Genomic DNA, 24,071 nt, shown 5'->3' with positions numbered 1-24,071 from the left:
TCTTATACTCATCTTTTACTCTGCCCTGTTTTTCACCCATAACAAGTAGCAAGAGCTCTGCCCAGTAAACTGAAGAGTGAAGCCCGGGGTACATATAACAACGTACAGTAGTATTCTTTCTTTCATTTGTGAGAAAACATATTGCAGAGAAGCGAAATTATGAATAAGTTGGTAGAGGTTTGTTCTTTACTTGATTGGTATTATGATGGAGCATGGAAGGATTCTGCTTCAGAGAGTGGGCAGTAGTTGGTGGATACCTGCATCAGGCTCATTATTCTGCGACAGATGGCATTTTGTTCAGTTAACAGGTCGCTGATCGGGTTCTTTTATGGACCGCGCTGAGGATCCTCCGGAGGCACCGACCGACCGAGCCTCTGGATCGGTAACCGTCGATGCGTTTAATTAGGACCGTCCGATCTGGAGCCACCTCTCCCTCTCTCCCGCTCATGCTTCATTGAAGCAACCTTCTGTTTGCTCGCAGCAAACTCACCACCCTGGACGGATCTCGGCGGAAGACGGCGATCGCGGCGCGGCGCGGCGGCGCGCCAGGTAGCAATCGCCGGAGGACGCTGCAGCAATCGACGGCGGGAGGATGGCCCACCTACTCCGATCAATCCTCTTCCCCTCCGAAGGTGATCCAAATCACCTGGCCGCGCCACCATCGAAGGTGGCATCCTTCTCTGCTTCAAACCATGGTCGTCCCCGACGATGTGAGGGTGCTCAGGCAAGCGGGAGAGAGGGTGATCTGTTGCAAGGTTTTCGTCCTCGCTACAACAACCCTGAAGTAATTTTTACTCAGGACCCTGAGATTGAAGAACCTGCTCCTTCGGTAAGTGATCCTGTCTGCTATTTGCTGTTGCTAATGCTGCTAGGGTTTCCTGTCCTCATGATGATTGACATGTTGTCCTAGTGCTTCAATGTAGCAGATGCTTTGTGTGGATGATTTTGTACACTATTGCAAACTAAATGTGACATTGCTTCATGTTTGTTTGCACAGTAGCTGTTTTGGTAGCATTTTCTTATACTAGGTAGCAGATGTGAATTTATTCAGAAAAATAGTGTTTCAATGATCAAAAGGTTAGTTGTGGTGTAATATTATTTTTCTCACATTGTTTCATTGAAGCACTGTAGTTTATGCAACATGATGTTCAACTAATTTTTGTTGTGCTGCCATACAACATGACTAAAAATTGTATCAACTAACCATAACTAAAAATGTTTGCAGAGGTTTGTTGCTGACAGCATTCTAGGAGGGTTTGATCTCAACCAGCAGTATGAAGAAAATTGTGGTGTTGATGCTACGGTGAATGAAAATGCTGAGTTTGTACCGGAACCAGGAAGTTCTTCTTTTGTGCCGGGGCCAGAAAGTGCTACGTTTGTTCCGGGGCCAGAAAGTGCTGCAAGTGGTAATGCTGTTGAAGAAGCAGCTGATGAGATATCTTCGCAGCCAGCTGTTCCTTATGTTGGCATGGAATTCGATGATCTAGAAGAAGCATATAAAGTCTACAATGACTATGCCTACAAAACAGGGTTTGGCATAAGAATAGGAAACACAAGATACAGTACAGCACGCAATGTACCAAAGGATACAATACTGAACAGGGTGTTCGAGTGCGTCCATACTGGGAAAACTTCTGCTGCAACTCAAGGGAACCGAAACAGAAAAGATTCTGCTGCAAATATGATGGATAGTCCAGTTGACATGAGCAGCTTCACCGCGGAGAAACAATCCAAAAAAAAGGGCTGCATATGGACCTGTCTGATACAAGGCAACAAAACAGACTGTTGCGCTACGATTGCAAAGCACATATGCATGTTGGCAAACGAAACGGTCGTTGGACAGTGACAGTTTTCACAGAGGATCACACACACCCTATGGTGAAGCAACTAGGGCGACGCAGATATTACCGCTCACATAGGAAGGTGCCAGAAGAGGACTTTCAGTTGCTGCAAACCTTGCATAATCAGAACATTAGTACTGCTCAGATTATGGGGTGACTAGGAAATGTTCGTGGTGGTGACCTGAGGACATTGGGTTATGTGAAGAGAGATGTTTCAAACATAAGAACAATGCTTCGTAATGATGTCTCACTGCGAGACATGAGTCTGACAATTGAGTACTTTGAAAAAAGAAAAGCTGAAAGCCCGAGCTTCTTTTATGCAACACAACTGGATGAGAATAATGCTGTAAGGGCTCTGTTCTGGGTGGACGGGAGAACTAGGTCGTTGTATCCAAAGTACAAGGACTGTGTCTTTTTTGACACTACCTTCTGTACTAATAGATACAATATGCCTTTTGTGCCAATAGTCGGGATAAATAACCATACACACACAATTGTGTTGGGCTGTGCTTTGCTACCTGATGAAACATTTGAAACATTCAAGTGGGTTTTTGAAAGGTGGATGATGGCGATGAATCAAGTGGCGCCTGATCATATAATGACAGATCAAGATCAGCAAATTGGTAATGCAATATCCAAAGTTTTCCCTCACTCAATACACAGATGTTGCTTCTACCATGTGGTGAACTTGGCGAGAAGGAAACTCGGTCCAAAATTAGTTGATGGGCACCCTTTTGCTGATGCTTTCTATTCCTGCATATATGGGACAGATTCACCTGAACAATTTGAGTACTGCTGGAAGCACATGCTGCAAGTACACTCGATGTCTGAAAACAAACACCTACAGAACATGTGGGACAGTCGAAAAAAATGGGCACCTGTCTATTTCAGGCACAGATTCTTCCCGTTTACATCTACAACTGGAAGATCTGAAGGGCTGAATTCACCAAGTGAATCCGTGTGGAATTTTGTGCAGCAATATGAATTGTGCCAGAGCTTGATGCTAGATCGTGAAGATAATGCAGGTTTCACCATGGAGACAACAGGGAGACCTCTTTGGGGAAGGTTAGATATATCCAACTTCCTCATGATGCAACTTTCGATTTGTTCATATATGCTTGCAGCAATGAAAATGTAATAATATATATCTACAAATATCTAATAGTTGTTTATGTTTGCAACTATCATTTTCTGCAGTTGGAGCATTGAGGCACAATCTCAGAAATTCTACACCCCAGAAGTGTTTGAAAGGTTCCAGAAAATGATTTCGACATCAACAAGGTTTCATCCAATTCATGTTGAAGCAGAAAAGTTGAGTTTCGATCTTATTCCAAACATTGGACTTGATGTTAAAACATATCGAGTTGAAGTTGATGCTGCGGAATCATTGTATAGTTGTGGTTGCAACACATTCGAGATGTGTGGTCTTTTATGCGCACACATCATCAGAGTGATGGTGCACCTAAATGTCCAAGAAATACCAGCAAGGTACTTGCTTCATCGCTGGTCTGCTGCGACAACAACAACTCCACCAGACCCCAGCGCAAACACAATCAGATTTGGGGTTCCTACAACCAATACACTGAAGTACAATGCACTGTGCAGGAAGATGAACAATCTTGCTTCGGATGCTTGCTACGCTGAAGATACATATGCAATTGTGTCAAGTATGGTTGATGAGGCAAGTAAAATTGTAACTAACATGAGGAGAGCTCGAAATGGAATGCAGCAACAGCCAGAAGATATGCAGCCGGAACAGCATGAAGCAGGACATCAGGGTAATGAAGCACAACAGAAAGCAGCAGTAAATGAAGCACAAGGAAGTGGCAACCTGCGAAACCCACCCAGGAACAAACCTAAAGGACGTCCAAAAGTAACAGAAAAGCGACATAAGCCTTTGATCGAGCTAAGAGAAGAAGCAAACAAAAAGAGACAAAAGAAGGCGAGTGAACCCAAGACCAAGAAGGAACCTGCAATGAAGAGGAAGGCAAGGGTGAAAACATGTCCCTATTGCAATGAAGAAGGTCACACGATACAAGAATGCACATGGATGAAACTTGCAAGACAAGCTGACGAAGCGAGGGCTGCAGGCGTTGAGTTGAGGTTATAGATGCTGCGATAATGTTAACTACAGAAATGTAGTCAGGTTGATATTATTAGTACATACTTGAAAAATTATTGTAAGAAACACATCTATAGGTTTACACAAAAACTGCAATGCACATCAGATTTGTTTGCTGTTCAGTATGAAATATCTATTTTGGAGCAACCTGTGGTGCCATGTAAAGAATTCATACATATGCTTTGAAGGATAAGTGTACCAGACCCTTTACTTTGGTTGAAGCATTAGGTAAATGTATTAGAAGCAGTAATTCTGGTGGTATGAAGCACATAGAAAGTGTGTTTGCAGCATGATATTTGTCAAAAACAAATGCTGGGTATTTTCTTGGTAGACGATGTTTTAGCATGAGTGTACCAAGGGAGATTAGTAGCATATAATTGCATTCTTCTGGCATAATTGCATGGACATCCTATTTGAATCAACAAAAAATTAGTGCTCACACATGCTTTTGAAAGCAACAGAAATTGTAATGTGTAGCTGATGATCTATGCTTTTGAAGCAACAAGAATTACCATTTGAAGCTTGTCATGAATGCTTTTGAAGCAACAGGAAATGACTTATGTAGCTGATTAGGTATGCTTTTGAAGCAACAAAACATGTCTAATGTAGCTGATCACACATGCTTTTGAAGCAACAGAAATTGTAATTTGTAGCTGATCAGCTATGCTTTTGAAGCAACAAGAATTATCATTTGAAAGCTTGTCAGGTATGCTTTTGAAGCAGCAGTATATAACTATTAGTGCTCAGATCTTGCTGCACACAAATGAGTAACACAGGGAAAAACATAGATCTTTGCTGCATTAAAACACAAAATAAAGAAGGTCATGATATATATTGCGAAATATGCATTGTTTCCTCATATTGCATTAACATGTGCGTCGAAGACAAGGCTTTGTAGTGCACATATAAACGGAGAAAATCTAAATGAAGCATCCATCCATTTACATAGCGAAAGATCAAAGTTTACATCCGCCCGACAAAAGGACTCCAGAACAACGATCAAACTATAGTAACTCTGCCACAAAAAGACTAGTACTATCAAACTACAGAAACTCCTACTTGGACTGCAACTCAGCATCCATAAGCTTCTCAACCGACTCTGCGTTGTCTCTATTGTTGATCAGACTTGATGCTATGTACTTGCGAAAATCTAGAATGACCTTGTCATCAAACTCTGCCACCACCTTCCCTGTGAAATGGTCCATGTACAGAAGACAGAAGAATCCACAATCAAACCTGTAGCATGAAAATAAAACATGGAAGCAATTAGTGTGTGGGTTGTATGTGATACGTCCAATTTGCATCACTATTTTATATCATAATTTGCTGTTATTCATTGATATATTTCATATTGGGACACAATACTTATGTTATTTCATCTATTTTGCATGTTTCATCATTATTGGGAGATCAAGCACCGGAGCCAGGATTCTGCTGGAAAAAGCACCGTCAGAATGCAATATTTCGGAAGATCAACTGTGGGAGGAAATTATACCAAAAATCCTATTTTTCAAGATGACGAAGGAAGCCAGAAGGAGGGGCCAGGAGGACCCAGGGTGGGCCCACACCCTAGGGCGGCGCGGCCCAGGCCCTGGCCGCGCCGCCATGTAGTGTGGGGGGCCCACGGCCCCTTTCGCCTCCTTTTCTTCGCCAAACCCTTCGTCCCGAAGACCTAAGCCAGAGAGGGTACCTCGCGAAGAGTTACAGCCGCCTCTGCGGGGCGGAGAACACCAGAGAGAAAAGAGCTCTCCGGCGGGCAGGAATCCGCCGGGGAAATTCCCTCCGGGAGGGGGAAATCGACGCCATCGTCACCGTCATCGAGCTGGACATCATCGCCATCACCATCATCATCATCTCCACCATCATCACCGCCGTCATCACCGCTGGACACCGTCACCGCCGTAGCAATTTGGGTTTGATCTTGATTGTTTGATAGGGGAAACTCTCCCGGTATCGATCTCTACTTGTTGTTGATGCTATTGAGTGAAACCATTGAACCAAGTTTATGTTCAGATTGTTATTCATCATCATATCACCTCTGATCATGTTCCGTATGATGTCTCGTGAGTAGTTCGTTTAGTTCTTGAGGACATGGGTGAAGTCTAAATGCTAGTAGTGAACTATGGTTGAGTAATATTCAATGGTGTGATATTTAAGTTGTGGTGTTATTCTTCTAGTGGTGTCATGTGAACGTCGACTACATGACACTTCACCATTTATGGGCCTAGGGGAATGCATCTTGTACTCGTTTGCCAATTGCGGGGTTGCCGGAGTGACAAACCTAAACCCCGTTGGTATATCGATGCAGGAGGGATCGCAGGATCTCGAGTTTACGGCTGTGGTTAGATTTATTCTTAATTACTTTCTTGTAGTTGCGGATGCTTGCAAGGGGTATAATCACAAGTATGTATTAGTCCTAGGAAGGGCGGTACATTAGCATAGGTTCACCCACACAACACTTATCATAACAATGAAGATTATTTAGCCGTATGTAGCGAAAGCACTAGACTAAAATCCCGTGTGTCCTCGAGAACGTTTGGTCATTATAAGTAAACAAACCAGCTTGTCCTTTGTGCTAAAAAGGATTGGGCCACTCGCTGCAATTGTTACTCTCGCACTTTACATACTCGTACTTTATTCAACTGTTACATCAAAACCCCCTGAATACTTGTCTGTGAGCATTTACAGTGAATCCTTCATCGAAACTGCTTGTCAACACCTTCTGCTCCTCGTTGGGATCGACATTCTTACTTATCGAAGATACTACGATACACCCCCTATACTTGTGGGTCATCAAGACTATTTTCTGGCGCCGTTGCCGGGGAGTGAAGCGCTATTGGTAAGTGGAATTGGTAAGGAAAACCTTTTGTTGTGCTGATTTTATTTCTGCTTTGCTGCTATAAGTCATTATGGAGAGATCTTCTCTTCAATTTCTATTTGGGAAATCTACTACTACTGCAACGGTAGTGGATGAAGCGCCAGGTGAGGAAGTGATACCATATAAAATACCTATGAAAATTATTGAACGTGTTATGGATAACCGCTATGAAGGGGATGGAACTGTCCACCCCGGTGATCATCTACTGTTTTTGCATGAATTATGCGGGTTATTCAAATGTGCAGGTATTGCTATGGATGAAGTGAGGAAGAAACTATTCTCTTTATCGCTGTCCGGTAAGGCGGCGCATTGGAATAAATTACTGGATAATGGGGATTCTCTTGAATGGAATGATATTGTGCCCCGGTTTTATTCCAAGTTCTATCCTCCAAGTGAAATTCATAAGGATCGGAATCGCATATATAATTTTTGGCCTCATGATGGAGAGAGTATTGCCCAAGCTTGGGGGAGATTGAAGTCTTTAATGCTCAAATGCCCCATTCATGAGCTTCCTGGTAATGTTATTATTGATAATTTCTATGCAAGACTTTCTTTTCAAGACAAGACCTTGCTGGATACTTCTTGTTCTGGATCATTTACACGCAACAAAGAAGAGTTTAAAAGGGACCTTCTTGATCGAATCCAAGAAAATCTTTGAAGGTTGGGAGAACGACAAGGATAGAGAATCAGGTATAATTTATGATTATAAATGCATTGAAGCTTTTATGGATACTGATAAATTTCGTAATATGAGTGCTACATATGGTCTTGATTCTCAAGTTGCTGTAAATCTTTATAAAGCTTTTGCCTCTCATTATGAATTGCCAAAGAAGAATTTTGATAAGTATCATGAACCGTATAAAGATAAAATTGATTCATCTATTAATAAATGCGTTGTAGTTGAAACTGCTGATCATGTTATTCCTGAAGCTTATATTGAAAAAACTCCTTTCCCTGCTAAAATGAAAGAGTACTCTGTTATAAATAGTGCGGTTCATAAAAGTGAAAAGAAACCTGTAGAACCTGAAGAACAAATAAAAGTTGAACCTTTGTTGCAATAGTTAAAGATCTTGTATTTGAAAATGTGGAGGATGGTCATATTATTTTCTGTGAAGATGCTTCTAATATTGTTTCACATCCTAATAAACCCAAACAAGCTAGTGTTCCTATGCTATCTGTTAGAATTGGTGATCATTGCTATTATGGATTATGTGATATTGGTGCAAGTGTTAGTGCTATTCCGTATGAGCTTTACACGGAGATTATGCACGAAATTGATTCTTGTGAACTTGAAGATATTGATGTGGTTATTCAGCTGGCTAATAGAGAAACTATTTCTCCAATTGGTATTGTTCGAGATGTGGAAGTTTTATGCGGTAAGATTAAATATCCTGTTGACTTCTTGGTACTTGGTTCTGCTGCTAGTAATTATTGTCCTATTATTTTTGGTAGACCTTTTCTAAATACTTGTGGAGCTATTATAGATTGCAAGAAAGAGAAAATTTTGACTAAATTTGCTGGTGAATCTTATGAGTTTAACTTCTCTAAATTTACTAAAACTCCTTATAAAGCTGATTTGCCTAGTAATGATTTTAAAATGGAGCAATGTGCATCTATTGTTCTTGTTCCTAATAATCCTTTGCAGCAACATTTGGAGGATAGCGAGAGTGAAATTTTTAGGAAAGAAAGAGATGAGCTTGAGGAAATTTTTCTTCGCCAACCTATTCTCAAGCATGATTTACCGGTGGAAGATTTGGGTACAACACCGCCACCAAAGGAAGATCCTGTTTTTGATTTAAAGCCTTTACCTGATAATCTTAAATATGCTCATATTGATGATAAGAAAATATATCCTGTTATTATTAGTTCTAAGCTTTCAGGGATTGAGGAAGAAAGGTTATTGGAAATATTGAAGAAGCACCGAGGCGCTATTGGCTACACTCTTGATGATTTGAAAGGGATTTCTCCTTCTATTTGCCAACATGCTATTAATATGGAAGATGATGCAAAGCCTGTTGTTGAACCTCAGCGTCGTCTAATTCCAAAGATGAAGGAAGTGGTAAGGAATGAGGTATTACGACTTCTTGAAGCTGGTATTATATATCCTATTGCTGATAGTAGATGGGTTAGTCCTGTGCATTGCGTTCCCAAGAAAGGAGGTATGACTGTTGTGCCTAATGATAATGATGAGCTCATCCCTCAAAGAGTAGTTGTAGGGTATAGAATGTGCATTGATTTTCGAAAAGTTAATAAAGTTACTAAGAAAGATCATTACCCTTTACCATTTATTGATCAAATGCTAGAAAGATTGTCTAAAAATACTCATTTTTGCTTTCTTGATGGTTATTCGGGTTTTCACAAATTCTTTGTTAAAGCTAAAGATCAAGAGAAAACCACCTTTACTTGTCCCTATGGAACTTATGCTTATAGACGTATGCCTTTTGGTTTATGTAATGCTCCTGCTACTTTTCAAAGATGCATGTCTGCTATTTTTCATGGTTTTTGTGAAAGTATTGTAGAGGTATTCATGGATGATTTTTCCGTCTATGGGAATTCTTTTGATAGTTGCTTGCGAAACCTTGATAAAGTTTTGCAGAGATGTGAAGAAACTAACCTTGTTCTTAATTGGGAGAAATGCCACTTTATGGTTAATGAAGGAATTGTATTGGGACATAAAATTTCTGAGAGAGGTATTGAAGTTGATAGAGCTAAAGTTGAAGCAATTGAGAAGATGCCCTATCCGAGGGACGTTAAAGGTATTCGTAGTGTTCTTGGTCATGCTGGGTTTTATAGGAGATTTATTAAAGATTTCTCCAAGATTTCAAAGCCTCTTACTAATCTTCTTCAAAAAGATATACCATTTGTTTTTGATGATGATTGTAAGGAAGCTTTTGAAACTCTTAAGAAAGCCTTAACAACTGCTCCTATAGTTGAACCTCCTGATTGGAACTTACCCTTTGAAATTATGTGTGATGCTAGTGATTTTGCTGTAGGCGCTGTTCTTGGACAGCGAGTAAATAAAAAACTGAATGTTATTCATTATGCTAGTAAAACTCTTGATGCTGCTCAAAGAAATTATGCTACAACTGAAAAAGAATTATTAGCTGTACTCTTTGCATGTGATAAATTTAGATCTTATATTGTTGATTCAAAAGTTACTATTCATACTGATCATGCTGCAATTAGATACCTAATGACAAAGAAAGATGCTAAGCCGAGGCTTATTAGATGGGTACTTCTTTTGCAAGAATTTGATTTACATATTGTAGATAGGAAAGGTGCTGATAATCCTGTTGCTGATAATTTGTCTAGATTGGAAAATATTGCTTATGATCCTGTTCCTGTTAATGATAGTTTTCCAAATGAACAATTGGCTGTAATAAAGGTGAGCTCATGAGACAGGTCCTTGGTATGTTGATTATGCTAACTTTATTGTTTCCAAGTACTTGCTCCGACCTTTTCAAATTTCTCAAAGAAAGGAGGAAATTCTTTTATGATTTGAGGCATTATTTCTGGGATGACCCACACTTATATAAAGAAGGAGTGGATGGTATTATGCGAAGATGTGTCCCCGAATATGAACAACAGGAGATATTGAGTAAATGTCATGGTAGTGCTTATGGAGGACATCACGCCGGAGAAAGAACCGCGCAAAAGGTCCTACAATCAGGTTTTTATTGGCCAACTCTCTTCAAGGATGCGAGAAAGTTTATTTTATCTTGTGATGAATGCCAAAGGGTTGGTAATATCTCCAGACGTAATGAAATGCCAATGAATTATACTCTTGTTATTGAACTGTTTGATTGTTGGGGATTTGACTTCATGGGACCTTTTCCGTCTTCGGAAGGTAACACTCATATACTTGTTCTTTGTTGATTATGTTACTAAATGGGTGGAAGCTATACCTACAAAAAGTGCTGATGGTGAGACCTCTTTAAGAATGCTCGTAGATATTATTTTTCCTAGATTTGGAGTACCTAGATATATTATGACTGATGGAGGTTCTCATTTTATTCATGGAGGTTTTAGAAAAACTCTTGCTAAGTATGGTATTAATCATAGAATTGCTTCCGCTTATCATCCTCAAACTAGTGGTCAAGTAGAATTATCAAATAGAGAGATTAAATCTATTTTGGGAAAGACTGTTAATAAAACTAGAAAGAATTGGGCTAGTAAATTGAAGGATGCACTTTGGGCTTATAGAACTGCTTATAAAAATCCCATGGGAATGTCACCTTATAAAATGGTTTATGGGAAAGCTTGTCATTTACCTTTAGAACTAGAGCACAAAGCTTATTGGGCTGTTAGAGAATTAAATAAAGATCCTAAACTTGCCGGTGATAAGAGGTTGTTGCAATTGAGTTCTCTAGATGAATGGAGAAGTGAAGCTTATGAAAATGCTAAACTCTTTAAAGAGAAAGTTAAAAAATGGCATGATAGGAGGATTATCAAAAGAGAATTTAATATTGGGGATAAAGTCCTATTGTATCGGTCTCGTCTCAGATTCTTTGCAGGGAAATTACTCTCGAAATGGGAAGGACCATATGTTGTCGAAGAGGTGTATCGTTCAGGAGCAATCAAAATTAGCTCTCTCCAAGGCAATGCTACGCAAGTGGTGAATGGACAAAGACTCAAGCATTATATCTCAGGTGATTCCTATAATGTTGATGTTGATATTATTCAAGTGGAAACACCGGAAGCTTTCATCAAAGGGCAAATTGACAGTCCGCCATGAACTCGATTTTGAATAGGTAACGATCGTAATGAAAAGTACGCAATTTACTTTCCGAACAATATTTTCGCTGTTTTTGGAAAATATGAAAAATTACGAGTTCGAAACGGAGTGGAAAGGACGCACGAGGGCGTGGCACCATAGGCCGGCGCGGCCTGACCAGGGCCCGCGCCGCCCTATGGTTTGGCCGCCCCGTCGCCCCTTTCCGACTCTGGTTCGATCTGGTACTTTCCGTTTGTCGAGAAATTTTTTGCTATATAATCCCCCGGACCCCTGGAGGTCCGTATATCGTGTTCTCGACGTGTTTTGTTTCGAGCTGTTTCTGCCAGGATCTGTTTTCGCTTTAGAAGCACCATGGTCTCCAAGAACAAGGGCAAGGAGTTTCCGGATGAAGATGATCGAGATCTTGGGTGGAAAGAGGAAGACAAGGATGTCAAGAAAGAAGATGAAGAAGAGGTGGAGGAAGACTCGCGCGCACATCCGCGTGCTACCATCGCAAGCATCAAGGTGGTGGACAACCCTTTTAGTGCAAACAAGAGCGCAAGAATTCGCACTGGAGGAGCGGTTCCACGTCATTACCTAGCTCCGAAAACATCTCCATCAGGCACTCATCACCCCTTCCACAATCTAATTTTCAATAATCAAATTGAAGGGACTTCCAAGGCAGCATTGCCTAGCCAGTGGGATATAGATCGCTCTAACATTGCAGGGGAGAAGGAGCCTGAGGCTGAAGAGTGGGGAAATAACTCCAAGAGCTGGGACTCGCCATCAGACAGACTCTTTAACCGCGTCGAGCACAACTCAGAGATGATTCGCAATCTCATATACAGGATTGACGAGCTTCAGGAGCTTATTGAGAAGCTTGTCAGGAATTCATCACCACCATCGCCGCAGGAGTAATTCATCATCGGTATTGGCATCCCCTTGGTTTGTTCCAAGCTTGGGGGAGTGCCGCGGTATCACGTTATCACTACCTTTTACTTTTACTGTCAAGTAGTGTCATATCATGAGTAGGGAAGTTATCATATAAGATGGGTTGCGTTTGGAAGTATCTCTCCTTTAGTTGGTTATCTATGTATCCCTTGGTGTGAGTTATCGTTATGGAATATTAATGAGAAGTCTTATCATTTACATATTGCACATCTTATTCTAGTTTGCAATCTCTACTATATGATTCACCTTGTTGTTAGTATTGGTATCACTTTGGGAGCATTGAATAAATCTATTTGGTTTTGGCAAACTTAGCATTGGTCAATAGCAACAACACTTTGAGGTTTAAATAGAAAAGAGAAATACATGTAGTTGTTTCATTGTCTTTCTTGTTAGCTCATAGCTTATTATTCTGAAGTTAAAATTGTTTGTGCTTACAAGGAAGATGCATGATTGTTTCTATCATATGTATATTTGTTTGTTTCCCTCGATTCTTATGCTTGCTAATTAACCTTGCTAGCCAAAGACCTGTACTGAGAGGGAATACTTCTCGTGCATCCAAACCTTAAACCAAACCTATGTCATTTGTGTCCACCATACCTACCTACTACATGGTATTTTCTGCCATTCCAAGTAAATACTTCATGTGCTACCTTTAAACAATTCAAAACTTAGTATCTCTTATTTGTGTTAATGTTTCATAGCTCATGAGGAAGTATGTGGTGTTTTATCTTTCAATCTTGTTGGGCAACTTCCACCAATGGACTAGTGGCTTCATCCGCTTATCCAATAATTTTGCAAAAAGAGCTGGCAAAGGGATTCCCAGTCCCAAATAAATTAAACTGAATAGACACTCCTCCATGGTATGTGATTGATGGACGGCACCCGAAGGATTCAGTTAGCCATGGCTTGTGTAAGCAAAGGTTGGGGGGAGTGTCATCATCATAATAAAACTAAAATAAAAAGGCACTCCTTCATGGTATGAGATTGTTGGCAGGCACCCGAGGATTCGGTTAGCCATGGTTTGTGAAAGAAAGGTTGGAAGGAGTGCCACACAAAATGAAAATAATATGGGAGCCGCTCTTAGGAGGTTGTCTGGCAAGGGGGTTAGAGTACCCGCTATCAGTCGTTGACAACAACAAACACCTCTCAAAATGTTACTTTTATTATCCCTATATGATTTCAAAACTGAAAAAGCTCTAGCACATGATTTAATCCCTGCTTCCCTCTGCGAAGGGCCTGTCTTTTACTTTATGTTGAGTCAGTAAACCTATTTCCCTCCATCTCAAGCAAGCATTTGAGTAGTTGTGATCAAACCATTATATTGTGATTTGCTACATCATGTCTTTTATTCTTCCTTGTTTAGTACAAGTTTTATCTGAATGAATATAGCTTTGCAAGTTATCAATGATCATGAGAAGACCATTATGATTGAGTATGCAAGTTGTGCCTTATAAACTTTAACATGAGAGCGCTGCTCAATGAGATAAATATAATCTGTTAATTGTTCTCTGACCAAGAACGAAGTTTGCCATCACCAACCATGATTTCTTATGCACCTTTACTTGTGATTACCTTATACTTGTTTCAATATGAGTTATAAGAGGTTGTTTACTATAAATGTCCTGTGTGAATGAATATGATGCTTCTTGTCCGTATTTTATTTATCGACTCTTCACTCCATAAACATGTGGTCATGTCTATCGAGTTCAGTTTCGCTTGGGGACAAGCGAAGTCTAAGCTTGGGGGGAGTTGATACGTCCAATTTGCATCACTATTTTATATCATAATTTGCTGTTATTCATTGATATATTTCATATTGGGACACAATACTTATGTTATTTCATCTATTTTGCATGTTTCATCATTATTGGGAGATCAAGCACCGGAGCCAGGATTCTGCTGGAAAAAGCACCGTCAGAATGCAATATTTCGGAAGATCAACTGTGGGAGGAAATTATACCAAAAATCCTATTTTTCAAGATGACGAAGGAAGCCAGAAGGAGGGGCCAGGAGGACCCAGGGTGGGCCCACACCCTAGGGCGGCGCGGCCTGTGCCCTGGCCGCGCCGCCATGTAGTGTGGGGGCCCACGGCCCTTTCGCCTCCTTTTCTTCGCCAAACCCTTCGTCCCGAAGACCTAAGCCAGAGAGGGTACCTCGCGAAGAGTTACAGACCGCCTCTGCGGGGCGGAGAACACCAGAGAGAAAAGAGCTCTCCGGCGGGCGAGGAATCCGGGGAAATTCCCTCCGGGAGGGGGAAATCGACGCCATCGTCACCGTCATCGAGCTGGACATCATCGCCATCACCATCATCATCATCTCCACCATCATCACCGCCGTCATCACCGCTGGACACCGTCACCGCCGTAGCAATTTGGGTTTGATCTTGATTGTTTGATAGGGGAAACTCTCCCGGTATCGATCTCTACTTGTTGTTGATGCTATTGAGTGAAACCATTGAACCAAGTTTATGTTCAGATTGTTATTCATCATCATATCACCTCTGATCATGTTCCGTATGATGTCTCGTGAGTAGTTCGTTTAGTTCTTGAGGACATGGGTGAAGTCTAAATGCTAGTAGTGAACTATGGTTGAGTAATATTCAATGGTGTGATATTTAAGTTGTGGTGTTATTCTTCTAGTGGTGTCATGTGAACGTCGACTACATGACACTTCACCATTTATGGGCCTAGGGGGATGCATCTTGTACTCGTTTGCCAATTGCGGGGTTGCCGGAGTGACAGAAACCTAAACCCCCGTTGGTATATCGATGCAGGAGGGATCGCAGGATCTCAGAGTTTAAGGCTGTGGTTAGATTTATTCTTAATTACTTTCTTGTAGTTGCGGATGCTTGCAAGGGGTATAATCACAAGTATGTATTAGTCCTAGGAAGGGCGGTACATTAGCATAGGTTCACCCACACAACACTTATCATAACAATGAAGATTATTTAGCCGTATGTAGCGAAAGCACTAGACTAAAATCCCGTGTGTCCTCGAGAACGTTTGGTCATTATAAGTAAACAAACCGGCTTGTCCTTTGTGCTAAAAAGGATTGGGCCACTCGCTGCAATTGTTACTCTCGCACTTTACATACTCGTACTTTATTCAACTGTTACATCAAAACCCCCTGAATACTTGTCTGTGAGCATTTACAGTGAATCCTTCATCGAAACTGCTTGTCAACACCTTCTGCTCCTCGTTGGGATCGACATTCTTACTTATCGAAGATACTACGATACACCCCCTATACTTGTGGGTCATCAGTATGTTTGGGTAACAATTTGGATTTTGCAAAAAAGGCTCTGAAAACAACGAAACTTACGTAGTCCTCTGTTGTGGATGGTAAGGTGTAGACAAGTTGTAAACGGACCAATCAATCTTTGCTACACCTGATTCATTGACAAGCCTCCTGAAGTTTGTGAACTATGAAGTAACAAATGCAAGTGTAGTTAGTCCTTGATTTTTAATACACATATGCTACATGAACTATTTGTATCACTAACCAGATTATTTGCAGCTTCTTGCAACTTGCTGGTACCATCAGCTTTAAGCAATGAATCAAAAATGTGGTACTGCTTGTGCACAAGATTGACAGAACACACAATCCAGTGGTAGTCCTTCACAACAGGAAAGTACAGCTGCAGAACACAATTGAAACAAAATAAGAACCTTCTGAAGTCTACAATAAATGAGATGCAATAGGAAAAACAAGTTACAAAATAAAAAAAGCTCACGAGGTCATCTTTTAGCATTTTTGACTTGCTGACTTCGGACTTGAAATCTTTCATACATTCATTTGGATTGAATGTTGCTGGATCGACAATTAGCTTAGACTGCAAAATTCATGACTGTCTTGTTAGATGCTGGATTGAATGTTGCTGGAACAATGTTTGAAAAGTTAAGTCGTGGAAGTACTAACCACCATATGCTGCGAGAATGCATACTTTTTCTTCGCTCGGTTGCTTTTCGCAGCCAATAATGTTGATTCACGGTTGAACTTCTCAGTCCACACATCCATTACCTGGCTGTCTAGTGGCATTCGAGGCTTGAGAGAAGCTACAAAGCTTCTGTATGTGCAAAAGGAGCGTCCAATCTGAACAAAAGCTTTGCTGCGAAGAAGCATATATAAAAACATAAAAAGGCCAGTTAAATGCTTAGAAGCAAAAAGTTTCATGTAATGAAGCAATACATTTATAATATTGAGACTCCTAAATTGAACCAAAGAAGCACATTGTAGTATCAATTGAAGCAACATCTATTTAATAAAGAAACATACTGTTTTAACAAAAATGCAAAAAATAACAAAAAATGTGAACTCACGGCATATCATTCTTCGGCTGCCTCTTTAATTTCCGACCATGTATGAAAAAATTTTCGTACGTATGAATTGTATCTTGAGAGACCCGAATCTTCTTCATTTTAGGAGGTGAAAGCTCATCCTTTGCTGCTCTCTTTGCTCTATTCCTCTTATCAACTGTATCTACCCCAGTAGTAGCATCTTTCTCAACAGAATCCACAATGACATCTGCAGAGGTAGAAGAAAAACAAGGAAAGACAGAGGGTGTGTCAACCAATTGAAACAAAGCATACAAAGACTATAAAACGTTGAAACAGACAGTGCACCTGCACTCTTGGGGCCAATTGGTGTCTTTGGCTCACCCAAAACAGCAGCTTCAACAAGTATGAAATTTTGAATGGTTGAATCATTCTCGCTTGCTGCAAAAAAAACCAAAACACAAATAAGCTGCAGCCATGGAACCCAAGAAATGTTCACAAAAAGATATACAAAAAACACATACTTGTAACAGGTGGAATCTTCAGAACAGCCGCAGCAGGCAGGTTATCCACATCAGACTCTTTACCGTGATTCTCCGGAGGATCCACGGCAGTTGCAGCGGGTGGTATCTTCAGAACATCCGCAACAACTGGATTCTCCACAGCAGGCGGAGCAGGTGCCTTATTCTCCACAGCAGCCGCAGCAGTTGGATTCTCCACGGCAGCCACATCAGGTGCCTTTTCCACGGCAGCCACAACATGTACCATCTCGACAGCAGCTGCAGCGGGTGGTTTCTTCAGAACAGTCGCAACAGTTGGATTATCCAGAACAGCCGCACCAGATGGTTTCTTCAGAACAGCTGCAGGAGGTGGATTAACCACATCATCCACATCAGCTGAACAAGCTGTTTTTCCGACAGACAGTGGCTTCTCCAACTCAGGCACAGGAACTGGACACATATCAGAAGATGCAGCAGTATCAACAGTTGATCTAAGACTTGTTCTGTCTGGGATTGCATTGAAGAACTCCCATTCTTCGGAACCTTGAGGAAACAAATCCATTGAAGGAGGATCCGGAGCACGGTTCCAGGATTCTGTAGATACACCCTCTGGAATACTAGAACGAAACGGAGATCTCACCGGACTATCAACAGAGTTGAACTCACCAGTGTAGCCTTGTTTAAACAAAGCATCAACAATTATTGCAGGCTGTGGAACATCTGGTATGCCGCTGCGAGCATGGACCTCCGGATAATCTTCCATTGCATCAGTCTGTAAGTCAACATCTTCTTCAGTTTCATCACCGCTGTTGTGATCTCCGCTGTTGTGATCTCCTTCATCCATTGTATTTTGACCATCCTTTGCAGCATCCTGTTCTTCTGTAGATACATTGGGATTTGTGCTTTGCTCACCATTTGCTTCTGATGGAAACACAATACTTGGACCATCGCCTTCTTGGATAAGAGCATCAACGTCAACCAATAGAGCGTACATGCGCTGAGAATACATGCGTTTCAGCGCAACACCAAGGTTCTTCATAGTTGCTTCGACATCAGCAGCATAAATAGCCTTATGCTTATCGTACAGGTGCTTGTAACGAGCTGGAATCTACAAAAGAAATAGCAAAATTTGATTATTACTGAAGCAAAAATAGGTTGCAGCAAATGTAGAATGAAGAATACTGATAAAACCAGCATGAACTAAGCAGCAGCAAAAAGCAAAAGTTAATAAAGCAAAACTATAATAGTAAGGCAGCATTAAAAAAAAGGGATTTCTATTTTCGTGCCCTCGGTTCCTTAGTTGTGCTCAGTTTTCCCCAGCTCCTTAGTTTTTCCTCAGTTTTCCCCAAGCCCTTGTCTGAATCCGCAGAAGGAGCTCGGACGGAAGGAATCCGTTAAGTTGACCGTTCCGTGCTGACGAGTGGGGTCGTGTCGTTTGTGGGGTCGCGTCGTGTGGGATCGCGTCGTGTGGGGCTGGTAGGAAGGGACCGCGTGGGACAGGACGAGACCATATTTGTGGGGCCGTAGCGTGTGGAGCCGTGTGGGTCCGGGACGGGAGCACGAGTGGTTTCTGTCTCTTTCGCCCAGATTAGCAGTTTTCAATGTACCTTTTTCCTCTCTCTCGCTCGATCTCATTCATATTTGATAGCCCAAATTGGTAGCAAATCTAGAGCAGCTTGTCCTTCTGTTTTTTAACGCCATTCATTTCTTTATGCCTTCGTTTTTACCCAATCAGGTAGGAAATCTAGGGCACAAATCCAGAGAGAAAATATAGGATAAGCTGCATACAGCAACCAACATAGCATAGATATATTCAGGACAGATCCAAAAGTAGTACCGATAGATCCAACATAAGCTACATTTTACATGAATTTAAGCTGCTCTCTGAGATAGAGCAGTCACATACGAAGAGTGCAGAGGCACGTTCAACGCCTCCAGGTAGCGCGTGTGACTCGCTTGGAGGTTGCGCAGGTGAATCTCAAGTGCTTTGTGTTTGGCCATGTACGCATGCACGTTCACGGTCCTTCCAACTCTAGCGCCACATCTGCCAATGGATTCAGCATGGTTCACCAGGGAGTTGAAGTCGGTGGCGCGGAGCTTCCTGTTGCAGAAGGGGCACTTGTAAATGCCTCGAGCAAAGGGGCCATCGTAATGGCCGGACTGCAGCCTCCTGAGGACGTGACGAGTCTTGGTGTGGAAGGACTCGTCATCGCTGTCGACGTCGCCGCTCTGCACTGTCACGTAGCACCAAAGATCGTGCAAAAAAACGGAGTCAATTGCAACGATGATGGAACAGAGAGTGAACAAAAATCATGCATGATAATATGGGCTCGAAAAAAGAGGTAGCCTCGATTACATTGGACACACTTATATCCAGGATTTGAGTCGACAAACCAAAGATCATGCACAACAAATTTGTACACACCAATTGTTTATCGACCAAACCACTGAATCAATTTATGCCCAAATATTCATCATCATCGGCACAAATCTTAAACAAAAGCAAATCACAAACACTAATAACGCAAGATCTAACACAAAAGGATCGAACTAGGAGCAGAATGACAGTAATAACGCAAGATCTAACACAAAAGGATTGAACTAGGAACAGACGAACCGTAATAACGCTAGATCTAACACAAAATGATTGAAATGAGATAAGAACAAGGGAACAAAGGGTTACCTCCGGCTCGTTGTCGACGATGCTGGTGTCGTAGGGGTTCTCCGGTGCGTCGTATTGCACTGGTTCGTACGGGTTCCAAGCGACGGGGGACTGGACGGTGGCGGCGGCCGATGCGCCGACTGCTACGTTGGAAGCAGCGACAGGGGCCTGGACGGGGGCGGCGGCCGATCCGCCGGCTGCTACGTTGGAAGCAGGGACAGGGGCCTGGACGGGGCGGCGGCCGATCCGCCGCCGGCTGCTACGTTGGAAGCAGCGACAGGGCCTAGACGGGGCGGCGGCTGATGTGCCGACAATGGGCATCTCATTCTTCTCCATCGCCGGCGGTTTTCTTCGGGGTTTTTCTTCGGTTGTGGAGAAGATGATGGGACAGAGAGGCGGTTGCGGTGAGCCGGAGAACGTGCGTCGAGGGAGAGAAAGAGGGGCTCTATAAAGACGAAGGTGGCATGTACCGCAACACGCGTCCGCTATGCACGGCTGCAGCGTGCACCGCTACACGAGTCTAACCCTGGGACGTTTGGTGTACTCAGTTATAACCTCAGGCCTTATACAGAAATTTTATCTGTACTCAGTTTTCCCCTCGAGGACTTAGACCGGCAAGTGCAATATACTCGGTTTACCCTCTAGTAGCTGTTCAACAGAGAGTCAACAAATGAGATTAACATAGCTAATTGAGTCATTTCATGCGCAAAAAAATCCAAAAAAAATAAAAACATAGTGGCAACTACTCATGGAGTCTTCCTACGCAACCTGCCACCTAGAAAACCTTAACAAACATATATAAATCAAGTTTTACCACAAATTGCCACTTCTCAGAATCACTAGTGTAGCTATGAAGATGATTGGTTTTCCACCCAAACCCCTTTGCAAAACATCTTTCCCAAAACATAGTTTGTCTAAATGATGTCATAATTGTCACACTCATGTATATTTGAATTGCAAATAATTTGATGTAGCCCAATATGAATTATATTGTACAAAACACACATTTTTCATTTTGTAATTCTTTTGTTTGAATCCCTTAGTCTATTTACTATTTATGTGCCCTTGGATTCTTAGTACTACTCAGTTTTGCCCTCAAGTACTGTCACAAATGCTCTGAGAAGCCCAAACTTATCCTGATTGGTTGAGCCGTTGTCACACGGATCGACTCCACGAACCGTTGATCCACTGATCTAACGGGCAGTATACCCCTATCCGTCTCTTCGTGGCAACCTCTCTCTCTCTCTCTCTCTCTCTCTCTCTCTTCGTGGCCACCCCTCTCTCTCTCTGTCGGTGGAGAATGCCCACCCCTCTATTTATGTGCAATAACGAGTTTCCCACTTAATATAGTTTGGGATATAGTATTGGTATGAACATGAGGCATACATATTTGCGGATTTCGGTGATTGCATTATTTGTCACCCCTCTAACAATTATCAACTATCTTTAGCTGTCCTTTTCTTTTAGGGAATATAGTTTGGGATATAGTATTGGTATTTTGAAACGGCCTAAAAGTGGTATAATTTTGTTATAAACATGAGGCATACATATTTGCGGATTTCGGTGATTGCTATCAACTATCTTTAGCTGTCCTTTTCTTTTAGGGAATATAGTTTGGGATATAATATTGGTATTTTGAAACGGCCTAAAAGTGGTATAATTTTGTTATAAACATGAGGCATACATATTTGCGGATTTCGGTGATTGCATTATTTGTCACCCCTCTAACATTTATCAACTATCTTTAGCTGTCCTTTTCTTTTAGGGAATATAGTTTGGGATATTGTATTGGTATTTTGAAGGGACCCTATTTTGAAAGGGATCCCATTTTGAAACGGCCTAAAAGTGGTATAATTTTGTTATAAACATGAGGCATACATATTTGCGGATTTCGGTGATTGCATTATTTGTCACCCCTCTAACAATTCTATCTTTAGCTGTCCTTTTCTTTTAGGGAATATAGTTTGGGATATGGTATTGGTATTTTGAAACGGCCTAAAAGTGGTATAATTTTGGTATAAACACGAGGCATACATATTTGCGGATTTCGGTGATTGCATTATTTGTCACCCCTCTAACAATTATCAACTATCTTTAGCTTTCCTTTTCTTTTAGGGAATATAGTTGGTAATTTCGGTGAATGCACACACTAACTTTGAAAACAACTACAAGTACATGTAACTGAATAATGGATTTGTAAGGTATCCCTTGTAACAACTTCTAGCGCCTGGTGAGCAATGATAAGAATCCGATCGTAATTATACAACAACAAAAAAACCAGCCATCAGGTTAGCTTGCTTCTTCAACTCGATCAGCTGCCTTAACTGCTTGTTCATTTTCTTCAGTTCTCCCTTCACTTCCACCAGTTCTGCATTGGGAGCATTAGGCATAATTGGAACGGCTCCTCTCTCCGCCGCATTCTCTCTGACAAGTCCCCCCCTCCCAAATTGCGCCCCCAATAGCGCCAATTGATTCCTGCAATCGAAGCCTACGAACGTACACATCGATCCACTCGAAATGCCTGCATTTCTTCAAGATCTGAAAACAACAACGTGAACCCTAAATCCCAAATTCGAGGGAATAACAAGAAAATCGAGAGAAAACAGAGAAATTGGAGCGAGATCTAACCTTATCCCCCTCTCTATATGGCAAGCTCTCGCATGCAACGAACTCACGTCCACGGTTGCCGTTCTCGTCCGTCTTACAGATCGACCGCTTCAGAGGCTCCTGGCGTGGGCAGTCAGGGCATCTTGTCAAAGGCACGGGTCCATACTGCGGCCATGAAGAACGGGAGGTCGAAGAGAAACTAGACATCACCCGCCTACCGGAGAAGGGCTGCCGCTGGCGGAGAAGAAGAACAATGGGGCGCGGAGAAAGAAAGGCGAAGCAATGGCACGGGCACGGGCGCGGGCGCGGGGCTGGCTCGGGCTCCCATTTTGCAACGGTCACCTGGGTAAGCTGTGGGTCCGGCGCACTTAACGTGGACAAGTTGTGGGTCCCACGATGATCTGGATAAGTGAAGACGTGTCCACTGCGGGGCACCAACAGCGGCCCCACTTGCCAGCACCAACCAACGTCAACTAACGGGATTCCTTCCGTCCGACCTCCTTCTGCGGGTTTCAGACAAGGTTTTGGGGAAAACTGAGGAAAAACTAAGGGGCTGGGGAAAACTGAGCACAACTAAGGAACCGAGGGCACGAAAATAGAAATCCCTAAAAAAATGCTAAGGTATAAAATGCTAAGGTAGAAAATTTAAAAGGTAACAACATTTAATAATATGCAATGAAGCTTTCAATTAGAACTAAAGAGACAAGTAGAAATCATCATTGAAGCACTTATATAAGCCTACTAGCAAAAACATACAAAAAAAGCAATTGCTTATATTGAAAAAGTAGCAGCAGACAGGGGAAGCCAATAAAGCAGAACTATAACAGTATGGCAGCAATTTAAAAAGTCTAAGGTAGCAACCTGAAAAATTATCAGATAAAACCTTTTAAAAAAGAAGTCTAATACAGGAAACAAATTTTGATATATTGGTTACCTCCAATTCCTGGCTGTTTGGAAAACCAGGAACAAGCCATTCATTCAGTGATGCCGATGGGTTAACTTCGACATCTTCACCAGTTTCACCAGTTTCAGGCGGTTGAACAGTTTGAGCATATGGAGTACTTGATAACGGAAGAAACTGCAAAAACATCAGAAGCCAAAAAGAAAAATAATTATTGAACATGTATACATATACGAAGGATGCACAAATAGCCAACAACTGGTAACAAGAATTCAGACTTACAGGTCTCCTTGCAAAGATAGTACTGTTGAATAGCTTTTTCTTATCAATATCAGTAGCAACTACAAACTCGAAGTCCTTGCTCTTTACATGACACATTCTAGGCAGTGAGTAGTCAATGACATACTCATTTGGAGGAAATTGCAAGTGATCCATATAAACAATCTACATGAAGCACATTGTTTAAGCACATTGGTAGAAAAGGAAGCATGTGAAATCAGGAAAAAAAACAATGAAGAAAACATGGAAGAAAAAGAATATACCCCAAGGAATGGCAAAGGACCACTTATCCAGAAATCACCACCCACGACACCTGATGCCCGTAGCTTTGCCTTCTTCTCC

General features: G+C 41.8%; 1 protein-coding gene across 1 annotated transcript; it reads right to left on the bottom strand.

Annotated features, from left to right (window-relative positions):
* Positions 1 to 5,018: 5,018 nt before the first annotated feature.
* LOC139832380 (uncharacterized) lies at positions 5,019 to 23,639 on the bottom strand. Its single transcript, XM_071822123.1, has 9 exons — positions 23,484 to 23,639; positions 17,305 to 18,388; positions 17,129 to 17,221; positions 16,826 to 17,030; positions 16,425 to 16,614; positions 16,240 to 16,338; positions 16,009 to 16,143; positions 15,828 to 15,928; positions 5,019 to 5,199 (listed from the first exon to the last, which is right to left on the bottom strand). Exons 1-9 carry the CDS (start codon positions 23,637 to 23,639, stop codon positions 5,019 to 5,021), a joined length of 2,244 nt encoding a protein of 747 aa, XP_071678224.1.
* Between the last annotated feature and the right edge of the window lie 432 nt (positions 23,640 to 24,071).

This window comes from Lolium perenne, chromosome 6 (genome assembly GCF_019359855.2).
Source record: "Lolium perenne isolate Kyuss_39 chromosome 6, Kyuss_2.0, whole genome shotgun sequence".
Lineage (NCBI taxonomy): Eukaryota > Viridiplantae > Streptophyta > Magnoliopsida > Poales > Poaceae > Lolium > Lolium perenne.
This window is presented reverse-complemented; position numbering and strand designations above follow the sequence as displayed.